This window comes from Macaca thibetana, chromosome 7 (genome assembly GCF_024542745.1).
Source record: "Macaca thibetana thibetana isolate TM-01 chromosome 7, ASM2454274v1, whole genome shotgun sequence".
Lineage (NCBI taxonomy): Eukaryota > Metazoa > Chordata > Mammalia > Primates > Cercopithecidae > Macaca > Macaca thibetana.
The window spans coordinates 11,287,499-11,303,257 of NC_065584.1; the positions used below are offsets into that span (position 1 = coordinate 11,287,499).

A 15,759-nucleotide genomic window follows, 5' to 3' on the forward strand; every position below is an offset into this window, starting at 1 on the left:
AGGGGGTCCGGGAAGGCATGAGGGTGCTGAGAGGGAATCAAGGGGGTCTGGAGAAAGGGGCTGGGCACAGGGAAAGAGAATGGCAGGAAGGAGCTGAAGGTGCACAGAGGCCAGAGCGGAGCTCAGCCGGAGCCAAGGGCTTGGATCAGCCCTGGTTGGATGCCCAGGCTCCTGGGAGTGTGGTGGGAGCAAGGGTGGGGAGGAACACTTCCCAGGGCTGCTTCCGACCTGCTCCTCGTCAAACTTGTGACTCATCTCCGGAGAACAAGAGCCTGCTTGTGGCCATTGCGACATCGGGGAGTTTCCCCAAGGCTGGGATTTGGAGGGCCTTAGCACCGCCCACTCCCCATGATGGATTATTGGAGGGCCTTAGCGCCGCCCACTCCCCATGATGGATTGGGGTGATGAAGGGGTAGGGTGGGGGCAGTTTTCTTACTTTCCCACTGTAGGGAGCAGTGAAGGCCACATATGGCATCTGATCATGCGGTTCTGGAGCCCAGGACAGACCCAAAGCTGGGAGCGGATTGGAGTGGAAGCTCCTCCGTCTCTCTACTTGGCCCTTCTCAGGGAGAGAGTGGAAGCCCACATGGGGGCCGGAGCTGGGGATGCTGGAAGACTATTTACTAATTCCTCCCTCCACCCCAGGTGTTAGCACCACAGGTATGGCCTGAGCCTGGCCCCATGTGGAACACGCCAGGCGAACCTGTCAACCAGATCCATGGGAACTCAGATATATTACCTTTTCCCACAGCATCGATCGTTTTAGTCAAGGCAGAAATTTCTCCCTCTGCAAATGAATAACTGGCCTTCACCACAGAAGGGCAACAGAATTCTACTGTATGAGTTTGCCAGTTTCTCTCCCGCTGTGGGGCCATTTGCTGGGCTTCAGTAAACGTTACTTATGTGCGTCTCATAAATCAGGTGTCTGACTTCTCAGAATGTGGCTGCAGTCTACCGTTGAATTAGATCCTGTGAGCAATGTCCGATTTCACTGGCCAGCACGTTCTTCTCGAGTGTGGGATTGGTTTTTGCAAGCCCTAGAAAGGATTTTGATAAGCCGCCAGCTTCAGGCAGGCTGAGAAACAAGAAAGGAGGGCATACATGGGTCAGTTCACTCGGAGTAGAAGAGGGATCAGGTGTTATTTTCCCTTTCCCACTCTCTATTCCTGCCTGTTCCTGCCTATTTTTGCCACTTTGCCACAGAGCCTTTGCCCAATGAATTCCTGCCTGGGGGCTTGGAAATCACACTGGTGTTGGAGTCAGATGAGTTGGGCGAATCCAGCCTCTGCAGTCTGAGCAAGCACTGCCTTCCTTAGCCTCCTCTTCCTCTCCTAGAAAGTGAACGTCCTGAAACAGACCTCACAAGGGAGTCAGGTGATTAAATGAGATGACTGAGCCTATTGCTGTGTGTGGCTGCTGTGAGTCCTACTGGGTGAACTTGGACAGGTCTTACTGCTCTGTTTCCTAGACTGCACAAGAAGAGCTGGTCCGGATCAGGGGTTGCAAACCCAACCTCCCATAGCTGCCATGTGTGTGAATCTGATGGGAGGGCGCCCTGTTCACGGGGCTTCTGCTACGCAGCACCAAAGAATTGGAGCTCTGGGGGGACCCCGGAAGGTCAACCCCAAGGAGCCCAGGGATGTTCCTCTCTTTTGTTCACTGCCATATTCTCAGTGTCCACAACAGTGTCTTACAAAGTAAATGCTTAATAAATATCCGCTGAATGAATGAAATTGAATCAGTGTTGCTGGATCTTCCAAACATTCAAGAGAAACTGGAAAGCTGGCTCCCTGTGGGGAGTTTCAGTCCCGGCAACCAACTCAAGAGCCTGGGGGCTTGGAGTTCTAAAAAATGCCATGTGGTCCAAATTAAACACATGTGCAGGCTGGATCGTGCCTGTTGGCTCAGCTCCAGGCCTTCTGACCACACTCTGCTCTCCGGAAAACCTGCAGGGGCTGGAGCACTAATCACAGGGTTATCACTGATGAGGTCCCGGTGGCCCAGCCGCTGCCAGCCTCTCACACCCTGTCTCCAGGCTGCAAGAACATGGCATTCTTTCCATTCCTGGAATGAATGAGTCTTTGCTGCTGTTCTGTGAGGACCAGCCCTTCCCGTGCAGCTGTGGGGACTGCCATTCTCCCCATTCCCCCAAGTGTCTTGGAGTCCAGTCACTACACCCTCTCCCCTACTCCATGGAAACTGACCTCGGAATGGCCTCTTGGCCCACGGACTCTCTCCTCCCCAGGGCCTGACAGTGTCCCACCTGCCTGCAGGGGCCCAGTGGAGGGCCCACCCACCACCTGACCTCCCCATTCGCTGACTATGTTGTCTCCAACCTCCTTCTTCTTCCCTCTACTTCAGCCACCTGGTGTCAGGGATATACTTGGTCCTTGTCATCTCCTGGGATGGCTCTGCCTCTGGAATGTTCTATTCAAACATTCCTGCTCTGTGGCTATGACTTCCTCTCTCTCTCTCTCTTTTAATGAGACAGGGTCTCCCTCTGTCAGCCAGGCTGGAATGCAGTGGCACAATCTTGGCTCACTGCATGTAACCTTGACCTCCTGGGCTCAGATGATCCTCTTGCCTCAGCCTCCCGAGTAGCTGGGACTACAGGTGCGCACTACCACGCCGGGATAATTTTTGTATTTTTTGTCGAGATGAGGTCTTGCTATGTTGCCCAGGCTGGTCTCGAACTCCTGGGCTCAAGTCATCCACCTGTCTCAGCCTCCCAATGTGCTGGGATTATATATTGCACCCTTTGTGGAAATCAGGCTCACGACTGACTCCCTTCACAGTGTACAGAAGATCATGCCCAGCCCTTCTTCTCTTTCTTGCTCTGTCACCCAGGTTGTCTCATTACACCCGTCCTTTAACACACTGATCTCACTTCACTTCTTTCTCTCCCTGTGCTTGTTTCTTCCTTCTCCATTATTCCCCAGAGTCTGACCAGGATCCCCAACTCCCATGACATATGGCCGTCTGTCTGGCTAAACCCTCCTCCAGAGCAATCCTTTCCTGGGTCTGTCGAGCATTGAGTGTAAATTCACACAACACAGCCATGCTTTCCAGCTTCAAGGGGGCCCTCAAAGCCCCCTGGAGCCCACCATGCTTCCTGGGTGAACTGTCTTTGCCAGCTGACCATTGTGGACCCAGCCTGTCCATTCTCCAGCCCCAATTCCCTCCGTGACCCACCTCGTCCTCTGCCGTCCTTCAACCTCTCCCTCCTAACCTGTAACCCCACCTGCCTCTGGGCCTACTTTGTTCCTTCGGTCTGGAACACTCCTTTCCCCCATTTTGCTTGGTCAGCTTCTCATTTTTTGGGATTCAGTTTATGTGTCTCTTCTTCCAGGAACCCCTCTATAACGATCCCTCCCAGCCACCCAGACTGGAGCCCTGCTCTGGTTCTCACGGCAGCCCTCACCCTGATGAAGGCGGGCACCCTGCTCTATGACAATCTCTTAATTATTGTCCCGGTTGCTGTGAGTCCCTGGAGGGTAGAGACACTGTTAGGTCACCTTTGGGTCTCTCATAGCAAGACCTGCACCAATGCCTTACACATTCAACAAGAGCATGCGCAAGCATTCTTTTGTGAGCAGCTCCCCCTTTCCCGCCTCCGCCAGCCCTTCCTCCCTGTCTCCACGTATCCAGGTTGCACCCTTTGTGGAAACCAGGCTCACGGCTGACTCCCTTCACAGCGTCTTCTCTGCTAACCTGAGAGGGAACCCATCCCCTTTCTCTCTGAAGGAGAAAGATGCTGGATCCGTGGTGTGCTCATGCAATTTCTCATTTCATTTTTTATATGATAATATGTAGATGTATGTAAATTCCTTGGAGATAGAACTTCTAGCTGTACCATCCCTGTATTCCTGGCAGTTAGCCTAGAAAGCTTTGAAAAGACAAATGGAAGTGTAATAAGAGCGGCCATTACCCAATACTTGTTATTTGTTTCCTGCTGCTGCTATGACAAATTACCAGAAACTTGGTAGCTTAAAACACAAATGGGACCCGGCACAGTGGCCACGCCTATAATCCTAGCATTTTGGGAGACCAAAGTGGAGGATCACTTGAGCCCTTGGATTTGAGACCAGCCTGGACAACTCAGGAAGACCCCATCTCTACAAAAAATAGAAAAGTTAGCCAGGCATGGTGGTGCACACCTGTAGTCTCAGCTACAGGAGGCTGAGGTAGGAGGATCCCCTGAGTCTGGGAAATTGAGGCTGCAGTGAGCCGTGATTGTGCCAGTGCACTCCAGCCTGGGCGACAGAGCGAGACCCTATCTCAAAAATCAAAGCAAAGCAAAACAAAACAAAACAACAAAACACAAATGTATTCTCTAACAGTTCTGGAGGCCCGAAATCCTCAATCTGTTTCCCTGGGCTGAAGACAGGGAGTTGGCAGGACCCATTCCTTCTGGAGGCTCCTGGGGGAAGCCATTTCCTTGCCCTTTACAGCCTCTCGAGAGTGCCTGCAATCCTTGGCTCACAGTGGCCGCCCTGAATTCCTATGGCCTCTGCTTCCACAGTCACATCTCCCGACTCTGAGCCTCCTGCCTCCCTCTTATAAGGACCCTTGTGATTCTATAGGGCCCACCTGGATAATTCAGGATCATATCCCCATCTCAAGACCCTTAATTTGGTAACAGCTGTAAAGTCCCCTTTATCACATAAAGTAACATTCATAAAGTCCAGGGATTAAGTACCCCCCAACCGATGGGAGTGATTATTTAGCCTATCACAATAGCATTTATTATGTCACAAAGAATTGATAAGAAAGTCAGGCTTCTTGGTTCAATGCTGTTTTAATTCCGCCAGAAAAGTTGGAAGATTTCTTTCCTGTGGGATGAAGATATTGGAGCAAGACTTTTAGGGGTGCATTGTTTATAAAGTTCCCAGACCTTGGTCCTGAAGAGCCGGCCCGCAAAGACATAAATGACTGGATTCAGGGAGCTGTTGGTGAAGGCCAAGAAGTTGGCCAGTTGCAGGCCCAGGTCAATGAAGTCCTCCCAAAAGCAGCCTCGGACTGCTTGCACCTGGAATAAGAATTCCAGGAAGGCAAAGAAGTGGTAAGGGGCCCAGCAGACCAGGAAGGCCACCACGAGCGTGAGGATCAGCGCTGTGGTCTTGCTATCCTTGCTGCCCCCGCACCTTGTCCTGCTGACCTCCTCCCGCCCTCGCAGGGAGGCCAAGATGTGGTAGTTGAAGAAGATGATCGCAGCCAGTGGTAGGAGGAAAGCCAGAATATTTAACTCCACAATCCTCGCAAAGTGCCAGGCCTCATGCGGGAGGAGCAGGATGCAGGCGGTGATGTTCAGATCTGGGACGGCTTGGATGGATCGCAGCAGGAATGTGGGGATGCTCAAGAGGCCCCCCACAACCCAGATGAGCACGCAGGTGACCCGGGCCTGCCTCCGCCGCTGCCGCCTCCGGCTGGCCATAGGGTGCACCAGCACGCAGTAGCGGTCCTGGCTGATGGCCACCACCAGGAAGATGCTGATGAACAAATTAGCCTTGATGATGCCGTTGATGACACGGCAGAGGAGGGCTCCGAAAGGCCAGTTAAACTGGTTCCAAATGTTCTCTGCCCAGAAAGGCAAACCCAAGACAAACACCAGATCAGAGGCCGCCAGGTTGGCCAGGTAGATTTCTGCCACGTTCAGTCGCCGCCTGGGCAGGAGGAAGACCAACAGGACGAAAAGGTTCCCTAGGAGGCCGAAGGAACAGATGGAGATGATAAATGTCGGCAGCACTCTGTGCAGCAGGTCCCAGGCTTCCGGAGCATTGTCACAGGCTGTAGCATTTTGAGGGAACAGCTGGCTCTGGTTGGAGGACTGGAGCTCTAGAGGGGGCCAGGATGCCATGCACAGTGACCTGAAATGAACAGCAGGTAGAATAAAACAGGAAGTGGCAGACTACAGCCTATGAGCCAAACCAGCCTGTCACCTGTTTTTGGACAATAAAGTTTTATTGGCACAGAACCACACCCATTCATGGACACATTATCTACGGCTGCGTTCATGCTACAAGGGTGAGTCAAGTGCTTGTAACGGAGACTGTCTGGCTTGCAAAGCTGAAGATATTTACCATCTGTTCCTGCAGAGAAAAAGTTTGCTGACCTCTGGTTTAAGGGATGGTGCCTGAGTCCAAATCCTGGTACAATCACTCAGTGTGAGCTACTTAGACCCATGGACTTTCACTTTCCTTTTTAAATATTGGAAAGAATCGTGTCTCTCTTGTGGGATCATGGGAGGGCTGTTGTTAGGATCTACAGGGTGCTTAGCTCTGTACCTGGCATAGAGGAAAGACTTTGGAAGGTAGTCATTAGTCTTAGTAACAAGTGTACCATTATTATTATTATTACTATTAGGGTTTTAACGGCATTTAATGAGCAGCTACTTCACACCAGCCCCTTGCCAGGCACTGGAGATATGCAGGACAGGGTAGCCCCAGCCTCATGGGGCTGCAGACATGGAGGCAGAGGTCATGGCTTGAAACAGAACTGAGGGAAGCCCGGGAACAGCAAAGGAAGCTGACCTGTTGTGGCTGGGACCAGTGTGGTGGAAGGGATGGGGGCAGTGCTAGGAGGTTCCTCTTATGGGCCTGAAAAACATGAGTGCTGGCCGGGTGTGGTGACTCACACCTGTAATCTCAGTACTTTGGGAGGCCAAGGCAGGTGGATCAGATGAACCCAAGAGTTCAAGGCCAGCCTGGGCAACATGGTGAAATCCTGTCTTTACAAAAAAATACAAAAATTAGCTGGGCATGGTGGTGCACACCTGTGGTCCCAGCAACTCAAGAGGCTGAGGTGGGAGGATCGTTTGAGCTTGGAAGGTCGAGGCTGCAGCGAGCCATGATTGTGTCACCACACTTTAGCCTGGGCCGACAGACTGAGACCCTGTCTCAACAACAACAACCACAACAACAACAACAAAAAAAACAGAGAGAGAGAAAAAAAGATAAAAGAAAAAGGAAAGCATGAGTAATAAATAAGGATAACAACTACATTTGTTAGATGGTATTAATGGTCTCTGTGTTCCAGGTGCCGTTCTAAGTGTTTCACATATAAGTATTTTCTCATTTAATATTCCTAGCAGTCATTCAAGGTGGGGGCCATTGTCATCTCCACTTGGCCAATGAGAAAATTGAGTGCTGAGACCCGGAGTCACCTGTCTGAGGTCACACAGCTGGTCAGTAGAGCCTGGATTCAAACCCAGGCAGTCTGATTTGAGAGCCTGATTGACAGCCTGTGCTTCTTTCTGCTCTCTTCTGCTGCACCTGTCCCTGCTCAGTGAAGGACAAAGCCAGGCTGAGAGAAGTTAATCAGCTTGTCGGAGAAGACCTAGGTGGTGTTTACAGTGCTACGCTAGGAACCTTGGACTGCATGGGCCCCAGAGGCCGTGCTCACAGCCATGCAGCTGACTGGCCTCCTACGCTTGCTGGAGGAGCTAGAGCTGGTGGGCACAGTGTACACTATGAACTTTGGTCTGCATGCCCCCCGTAGCTCACGTTCACAGCCACGCAGCAGACCTGCCTCCCATGGTCCCATGCTGAGTTTCACCGGGAGAGGGATAGAAAGCTCTGTCTCTTTCCATAGGGAAGACTGTGTCTCCCAGCCCTCTGTGGTCCCACAAGGGGTAGATCCCATCCTGTGCTCATGGCTTTGTGGCCTCCTGCCCGCAAAACCGGCCACAGCCAACTCGGGGACCCACAGAACACTATCCGCAGAGTGAGCAGCTGCCTACACTGTGGGATTTATGGGGCTCCAGATGATCTTCAGAGTCTAAACATTCTTCCACAACTTGGATAGGTTGATATACACCCAGTGCTTAGCAGGGTTCCTGACTTATCGTAAGCACGTGGCAAATGTTAGCTGTCACCATCATGATTGTTATTACTGGGTGACACCTGAGATTGCTTCAACTGCGCAAAGCCTCACAGATACCAACAAAAGCTATCGTGTAGCAGAGAATTAGTCCTGGAAGAGCATATTTGGCTGTGTAACCTCGGGAGAGTCAGTTCATGTCTCTGAGCCTGACTTTCCTCACTGAAGGAAGACACGACGTCCTCAAGAGGCTCTTCTAGCTGTGATAGTCTGTCATGTCACTCACATGGAGTTATTCACACTGGGGTATAATTCACTGGTTCCTCCAGTCATTTTTTTTTTTGCTGAACAAGTATTTACTGAGAATGTACTATGTGCCAGGCACTGTTCTAGGTATTTAGGACAAAGCAGTGAATACAGCAGGCAAAAACCCCTGCTCTCAGTGTGCGTATAAGCCTAGCGGGAGGAAGGAGTTGATAAACAACACACACACTAAATAAACATGCTGGCGAGTGACAGCTGGGGAGAGTAACAGTGCAGGTGGTGAGAAGTGATCAAATCCTAGAGGTGTTTTGAAGGTAGTAACACCATGATTTTCAGTTGGATCTGGGTGGGAGAAAGGAGAAACTGGACAATGCCAAGGTTTTTGCACTGAACACCTGGAAGTATGAAGTTGTCATCAGCTGAAATGAAGGTGACAGAATGAAGATAAAGCAGTTTTTTTGTGGGGGGTGGAGAAGATCAGGAGTTCAACTTTGCAATTGTTAAGGTTGAGATGTAAATTGGACGTCACATGGGGACATCCGGTAGGCAATTAGATAGACAAGTGTGGTATTCAGGGACAAGATCTGGGATGATGAGACATAACTGGGAGTTGTAACCACAGGAACGGCATTTAAAGTCACACAGCTGGATGAAATCACCAGGGAGAGAGTAGATAAAAGAGCAGAAGCTGCAGAGCTGCCAGTTGACAGATCAACAGGAGACACGGGAAATTATGATTTGGTGGTTGTGAAATATCCATGGCACATGGAAGCCGAGCAGTCCCCACCCAGAGCATAATATGGAGGAGGCTGGAGGCTCTTGTTACAATAGTTTGGTCATTTTTTGCAGGGCATAAATCCAAAACTATGTTTATTTTATCATTTGGCAATACTTAAAGAATTTGCAATAAACCCTTTTGGAGTGATGAGCTAAAAAACAAATGTTTAATGGAAATTTAAGTACTGCACTTCTGTTGCTGAAGGAAGTTGCTGATGAGCAGATAGCTTGCATAGAATATTTGTTGACATTTGCATCACTATGGGGTCTGTAGCAATTTCACTGATTGCAAGAAAACCTGACACAGAGCTGCTACTTTAGAAATTAGTAATTTTAAGAACATTGCACCAGGCCAGGCACAGCGGCTCATGCCTGTAATCCCAGCACTTTGGGAGGCCAAGGCAGGTGGGTCAAGAGGTCAGGAGTTCAAGACCAGCCTGGCCAAGATGGTGAAACCCTGTCTCTACTAAAAATATAAAAATTAGCTGGGTATGGTGGCAGGTGCCTGTAATCCCAGCTACTTGGGAGGCTGAGGCAGAGAATTGCTTGAACGTAGGAGGCAGAGGTTGCAGTGAGCTGAGATCATGCCAGTGCACTCTAGCCTGGGTGACAGAGTGAGACTCTGTCTCAGAAAAACACAAAAAACCAAAAGAACATTGCGCCCTAAGACACGGTTCTCATCCATGTAGTTGCAAAAGATGCTGATATAAGATCATTCTGAGGGGCATGACTTTTCCCTTAGATCAAATGACTGTTTTTTAAATTAACTCAGCTCACATTTAATTCCAGCTTTTCTTGTGCACGTGCAACAGTGGAAGTGATGGCTGACTGTGCGTTGGCTCCATAAGAAGAATGTCATAGAAAGCAAAATGGTGCCTGCTCAACACCAGTATCCTCAGACTCTTCAGACAGAAAAGCCTGTCAATTCCAATCACAATTCATTCTTTCATTCAGCTCATGGAAGCAAAGCAGGGCTTTGCAACATTCATTCTGGCAAAGTGAAACAACTGACTTTTTGTGAATGCTATTTTAAGTTGTTTAAATTTTCCACATTGGAAATAAAGTCATTGCATTTTTGTGAGGATAAAACACAAATTTTGGTGGAGTCCAGTGTCATGGTAACAACAATATTCCTACTAAATTAAGACACTAATGAAACAGAAATGTGATTGGAACAGGTCATGGTGCATACACAATTTGTTACTGCATGTAAATAAATGTCAATATTCTATAAATAGAAATAGATGCACGTGACAAGATTTATAAAATGTTAAAACATATGCACAGATTTACTGAACTACAAACTTGATGTGATAAAGTTGTTCATGAATTTTTTAAAAAATTTGACTTTCACATGTGTTTTCTCTTTTATTTTCCCATTATCAACCAATTTTGGAGGACACTGAGTCTCAGTGCCATAAAACGTTATTAAATAGTGTGTTGAAACAGATCTCTAAACTTTTGTTGAATTTTGTTCCAAATCAGTTGGAAATATTTAGTCAAGTTATTCAATAAATAGAGCACCAAAACATCAGCTTTCAAAGCTTTTAGTGAATTGTAAGTATTGAAAACAAAGCTGGTATGCAGAAAAATTATAAAATGTATCAGAAAATGATCAAAATCAAATGCGGTAGAAGAGTTAATTTTGAAATTCTAAAATGAGCTCTGGAATATTTCAGTTTGTGGGAAGAATCTTTTTAATTGGATAAATTCATGTTCTGTATGGAAATGAAATGAAATTGAGAAAACCAGTGATTTGCAGTATCTGAATTTGACAAAACATTCAAAACTTTTAAGTAGGTACAACTTATTTGAAAGGTTTAATCTGGTAAAAAAAAAAAAAAAAAAAAAAAAAATTACTTGTGGGCTGGGCGCGGTGGCTCATGCTTGTAATCCCAGCACTTTGGGAGGCCAAGGCAGGTTGATCACCTGAGGTCAGGAGTTCAAGACCAACCTGGCCAACATGGTGAAACTTCATCTCTACTAAAAATTAAAAAATTAGCCAGGCATGGTGGCGGGCACCTATAATCCCAGCTACTCAGGAGGCTGAGGCAGGAGAATCGCTTGAGCTGGGGAAGCGGAGGTTGTGGTGAGCCGAGATAGTGCCACTGCTCTCCAAACTAAGGCACAAAGACAGCACCTGTGAAAATATCTGGGCTAAAATATTTATGCAATTCCATGGGCAAAGAATTGGACTTGAGAACAGCCTCTGCCTGGCAGAATTTGCTGAGAGCTTATCACTCAGAACCTACAGACGGAACATTTTCTCAATATATTATGGTTCAAGAGAAGAGTCAATTGAAGGTACTAATTTAAATTTGTTAATTGTAAAATTTGTGGAAAAAAGATTTCAGGCAATTATATGGAAAAATTAAAAATAACAAGACCACATTGAAGAAAATACATTATTGGGAAAAATGCCAAAGATATGGTATCAGTCAGGTACAAGAAACCGTAGCATGTGAATATGCAACGAGAAAAATTATTTTGCTTATCTTATTTATTTATTTTTTGAGATGGAGTCTGGCTCTGTCACTCAGACTGGAGTGCAGTGGTGCGATCTCGGCTCACTGCAAGCTCTGCCTCCTGGGCTGGCACCATTCTCCTGCCTCAGCCTCCCGAGTAGCTAGGACCACAGGCACCTGCCACCAAGCCCGGCTAAGTTTTTGTATTTTTAGTAGAGATGGGGTTTCACCATGTTAGCCAAGATAGTCTCGATCTCCTGACCTTGTGATCCACCCACCTCCACCTCCTGCTTATCTTATTTTTAAATGTTCAGTTAATTAACATAAAAATGTTTTATTTTGCTTTAATATTCATAGGTGCATGTATATGTATTTAAAGACTTTTTTTGAAAATAGTTTTTATCTAGAACTACTTTATAACACCATCAATATAATATAACAATTTTGTTGGACTTTTTTCCTCCCTCCCTCCCTCCCTTCCTTCCTCCTTTCCTTCCTCCCTTCCTTCCTTACTTCTTTCCTTCCTTTCCTACCCTCCTACCCTCCTTCCCTCCCTTCCTTCCTTCCTCCCTCCATCCCTCCCTTCCTCCCTACCTCCCTCCCATCCTGCTTCCCTCCCTCTCTCCTTCCTCCCTCCTTCCCTCCCTTTCCTTCCTTCCTTCCTTGCTTGCTTCCTTCCTTCCTTCCTTTCCTTCCTTCCTTTCCTCCTTTCCTTCCTTTTTTCCTTCCTTCCTTCTTTCCTCTCTCTTTCTATCTATAAATACTGATTTTTTTTGGAAATAATTTTTGACTATTGGAGTGCCCTGGCAGTGTGCACAACACATGGCCTGGCCATCCTTCTAGCTATCTCTGATGATGGCCAGGAAGCCGAGGTCTATGGTGACAGAGATTGGCCAGTGGGAATGGGTGAAATTCCCCTGTGATAGGTTGGGAATTTTCAGGGAGAAAGAAGGCGAGATCCTGACCTATGGTGCAGGGGCTGGGGCATTGAGAGTTTGAGAAGAGACAGGAGGGTGCTGAGCACTGATATGGTTTGACTGTGTCCCCACTCAAACCTCATCTTGAGTTGTAGCTCCCATAATTATCGTGTGTTGTGTGAGGGACTTGGTGGGAGATAATTGAATCATGGGGGTGGAGAACAAAGCCAAGCCAATATCTTGACTTTAGTTCAGCGAGACTGAGTTTGAACTTCTGATCTCCAGAACCGTAAGACAATAACTTTCATCATTTTAAGCCATTAACTTTGTGATAATTATTTACAGCAGCCTTAGGAAACCAGCACAGGGGGTGAGGCTGCACCTTGCCCAGGAAGCCAGAGACGACCAGCTATGCAGGGACTTTAGCTCGAATCTGATTAGGTCAGCGGACACCACCCCCATTCCCAGGACTGGGAGGTGGCTGGGGCCACTGCAGCCACAGCATGTGTCTGCTCACGTGGGGCTTATTTTTAAAGGGATTGTCCTCACCTGCTGCTGTCTGTGTTTATAAAGTTGGCCAGAAAGGAGACATCTTCCTTTGCCAGGTTTAGCTTTAGCTCTGATATTTGCCTGGAACATAGTAGGTGTTCAATAAACAATATCTGTGGATATTGTTAGTAATATGTGACCCTATTTAAAGAACTCAGAAGGGGCATTGGGCAAGTCTACGAGGGAGGGAGATTCTGTAATTTCTGTGTGGTATTTTCTGGATTCTGCACATTTTAACCTTGGCTATGAGAGAGTGTGACTTTTTCCAACAAATTAGTTAATTCTTCAAATTAACTCCAATTTCAGCAGCATGGTGATGAGAAAGGTGTTGGAAATCCAGCCACAGATGTCAAAGACCGTCAGCACGGTCACATAATAAGATGCTACTTTCAAGCCACGAATAACCCAACCAGTTATTGGGCTTATGAAATCTTGTAAGCCATTCCAGAGAGACTAATTTAATTTTTATGATTCAGAATTTGCAGGCTATAACGGGTCAGAGTCCATGCAAGCTCTGGGGGCTGTATTCCGCCCTGGCATGTTTCACTTGATTTTGATATAAGGAGTTACTGGAACCTTCCCAACAGTTCTAAAACCTTTCCCTCCTCCTCCTGTTCTGGAAAAGCAATTAAGACCTAAACTAGACATGAAATAAAAGTCTCTTAAATTGATTTAGAGTTACTTTTAAAAAGTACCCTCACAGAAGCGGAACATTTTGCCAAGAGGTAGGTGTAAAAGGAAGTTTTTTGTTTTTCTAAGAGACACAGATTTCCCCTTATATTGTACTCTCATAAAAGAGAAAAAGGGTGGTCATTTACTTACTCAGGCAGAAAATGAAGGCGTTCACAACTTTAGCTGGGTTTTCTGATCGTGAGAGCTGCCTTTGGAGGTGTTTTCTCTTCTGGGAAGCTCTGTGGAAATGTGGTCGCTTTAAATTATATAACCTCCTCTCCAGTGACGTCATTGTGGGGATTGCCGCAAAAGTGAGTCTTTCGGGACTCACTCCAAGTGGATTTGGAAGGAAAAATCCACTCTCATTTCACTTTGCACTGAAGGGATGATGACAGATTATTCAGTTACCATCTCCTCTTTTACTTTGGTACCATCTGCAGAGGCCTGCAATCCTGCCCAAGACCTGTACATTGGCCAATAGGCCCTAAAAACACGTTTTGGCATTGCCAACTTGCCCCAAGGCTCGCAAAGTATCAGTGAACATTGAAGGACGGCTTTTGACCCCTTCACTGTTGGCTTCTGAATGTCTGGGGCTCTGCAGCTGCTTTTGTGGGAGCCACTTCGAATGGCCCCTTTTGAATTTTGGTCATGAAAGATACATTGCCAAGAATTCATCAGAGTGGACCCATCACACAGAGAGCTAGGAAAACGTTTGACTCATGCAATGTTCAGAGTTGAGTAAGACCAGATACACTTTTTCCTAATCCTCCTTGGCGGCTCTGAAATTATGTTGGCATGGGTCAAGTTGAACTACTCAAGACCTCATGTTTCAGACAGTAAGATATTTTTGGCTTTCTTTGAGAATCAGGTGGCAAGATTCTCCAACTGAAGGCCCCTTACCTGCCATCTTAAAAATTAAGATCTTTCCAGGCCACCGCCTACATGTAGGAGAACTCATTCATGCCAGAATTCAGGGCTTCGAGTCTGACTTCTGGGAATGTGACTCTCTAAATGTTTGGAGCAGAAGGTGTTACCTCTGTCTTTAGAATCTTGCCTTTTCCTTGTGTTCCCTTTTTCTGCTAGTGACATCTCAGTGGGAGCCAACTGCACTTCAAGTTTTCCTGCTATTTTCTCCTGTTGCTGAAGACCTTAAAACTGTGGAAGTAGGTGGAACAAATAGCATTCTGAGGCTCAGTAGTGGATGTACATTTCAGGGAAGAAGTTGGAATTTGCCTTAGAGGATGGTTCCTTCCTATCAGGAGAGACCTCCTGGGTGGGATTTGCAATAAAAAAAAAATTGTCAACAGGAAAGCATCTTCCATCATTCTGGGGAACCAGAAGAAGGCTCCAAATCTTAGCCTTTCCTGTTACTTAGTAACGTAGGCGGGGGTCTCTCCAGCCCGCGGCTGGCTTGTTCTCCCTTCAATATGAGTTTAGACGATACTGTTTCTGAGAAACATTTATTCTTAGGAGATGTCTCCCTGTTGATTCACCCAGGAGCGCGTATAAAGCCAGCTCTGCCACGAAGAGCACATGCAGCTCTGATCTCTGCTTTGCCTCTCGCTGGAAGACAGGCCATGAAGAGAGCTGGCCTGAGTGAGCTGGACTTCAGAGATGCATCTGGCCGCCTTGCTAAGGTGATGGTGGGGAATGGAAAGTTCTTTAAGAAGACCCATGTTTCCCCTTGTTGCTCATCTCCATGGGAAACGCGAGACAGGCCTGGGCTCAGGGGAGCAGAGGGTCTCCTACTGTCTCCGGGGCTAAGGGAGTGGGGCTGAGGGTAGGGGGAGGAGACCCCAAATCTGTGAAAGAAAAGCAGGTCCCTATAGCGTGGCAGAAGACAGTGGGGGGCTAAGAAGTGGGAAAGCACTGAGGACCCTCTGCTGAGGCTTCACTTGCCTTTTCTTTTCTTTCTTTCTTTCTTTCTTTCTTTTTTTTTTTTTTTTGAGACGGAGTTTCGCTCTTGTTGCCCAGGCTGGAGTGCAATGGGGCGATCTCAGCTCACTGCAACCTCTGCCTCCTGGGTTCAAGCGATTCTCCCGTCTCAGCCTCCCGAGTAGCTGGGATTACAGGCTCCCACCACCACACCCAGCTAATTTTGTATTTTTAGTAGAGACGGGGTTTCTCCATGTTGGTCAGGCTGGTCTTGAACTTCCGACCTCAGGTGATCTGCCCGCCTCGGCCTCCCAAAGTGCTGGGCTTACAGATGTGAGCCACCGTGCCCGGCTGAAACTTGCCTTTTCTGAATTCAGTTGTTTGTAATTCCCACAGCCTCCATAAGGTTTGGTTAAACCTTA

At 47.5% G+C, this 15,759-nt stretch overlaps 1 protein-coding gene across 2 annotated transcripts; it reads right to left on the reverse strand.

Moving 5' to 3' along the window:
- Window positions 1-544: 544 nt before the first annotated feature.
- On the reverse strand, window positions 545-13,872 carry BDKRB1 (bradykinin receptor B1). Of its 2 annotated transcripts, XM_050799159.1 has the most exons (5): window positions 13,613-13,872; window positions 6,773-6,891; window positions 5,145-5,867; window positions 4,895-4,946; window positions 545-1,075 (listed from the first exon to the last, which is right to left on the reverse strand). In XM_050799159.1, the coding sequence occupies exons 3-5, from the start codon at window positions 5,855-5,857 to the stop codon at window positions 1,067-1,069; spliced, it is 774 nt and encodes a 257-aa protein (XP_050655116.1). In that variant the 5' UTR covers window positions 5,858-5,867; window positions 6,773-6,891; window positions 13,613-13,872; the 3' UTR covers window positions 545-1,066. The 2 variants fall into 2 exon arrangements, with proteins under 2 accessions (XP_050655116.1, XP_050655115.1); XM_050799158.1 differs by lacking the exons at window positions 545-1,075; window positions 6,773-6,891 and having other exon boundaries at window positions 4,783-5,867.
- Window positions 13,873-15,759: the final 1,887 nt, after the last annotated feature.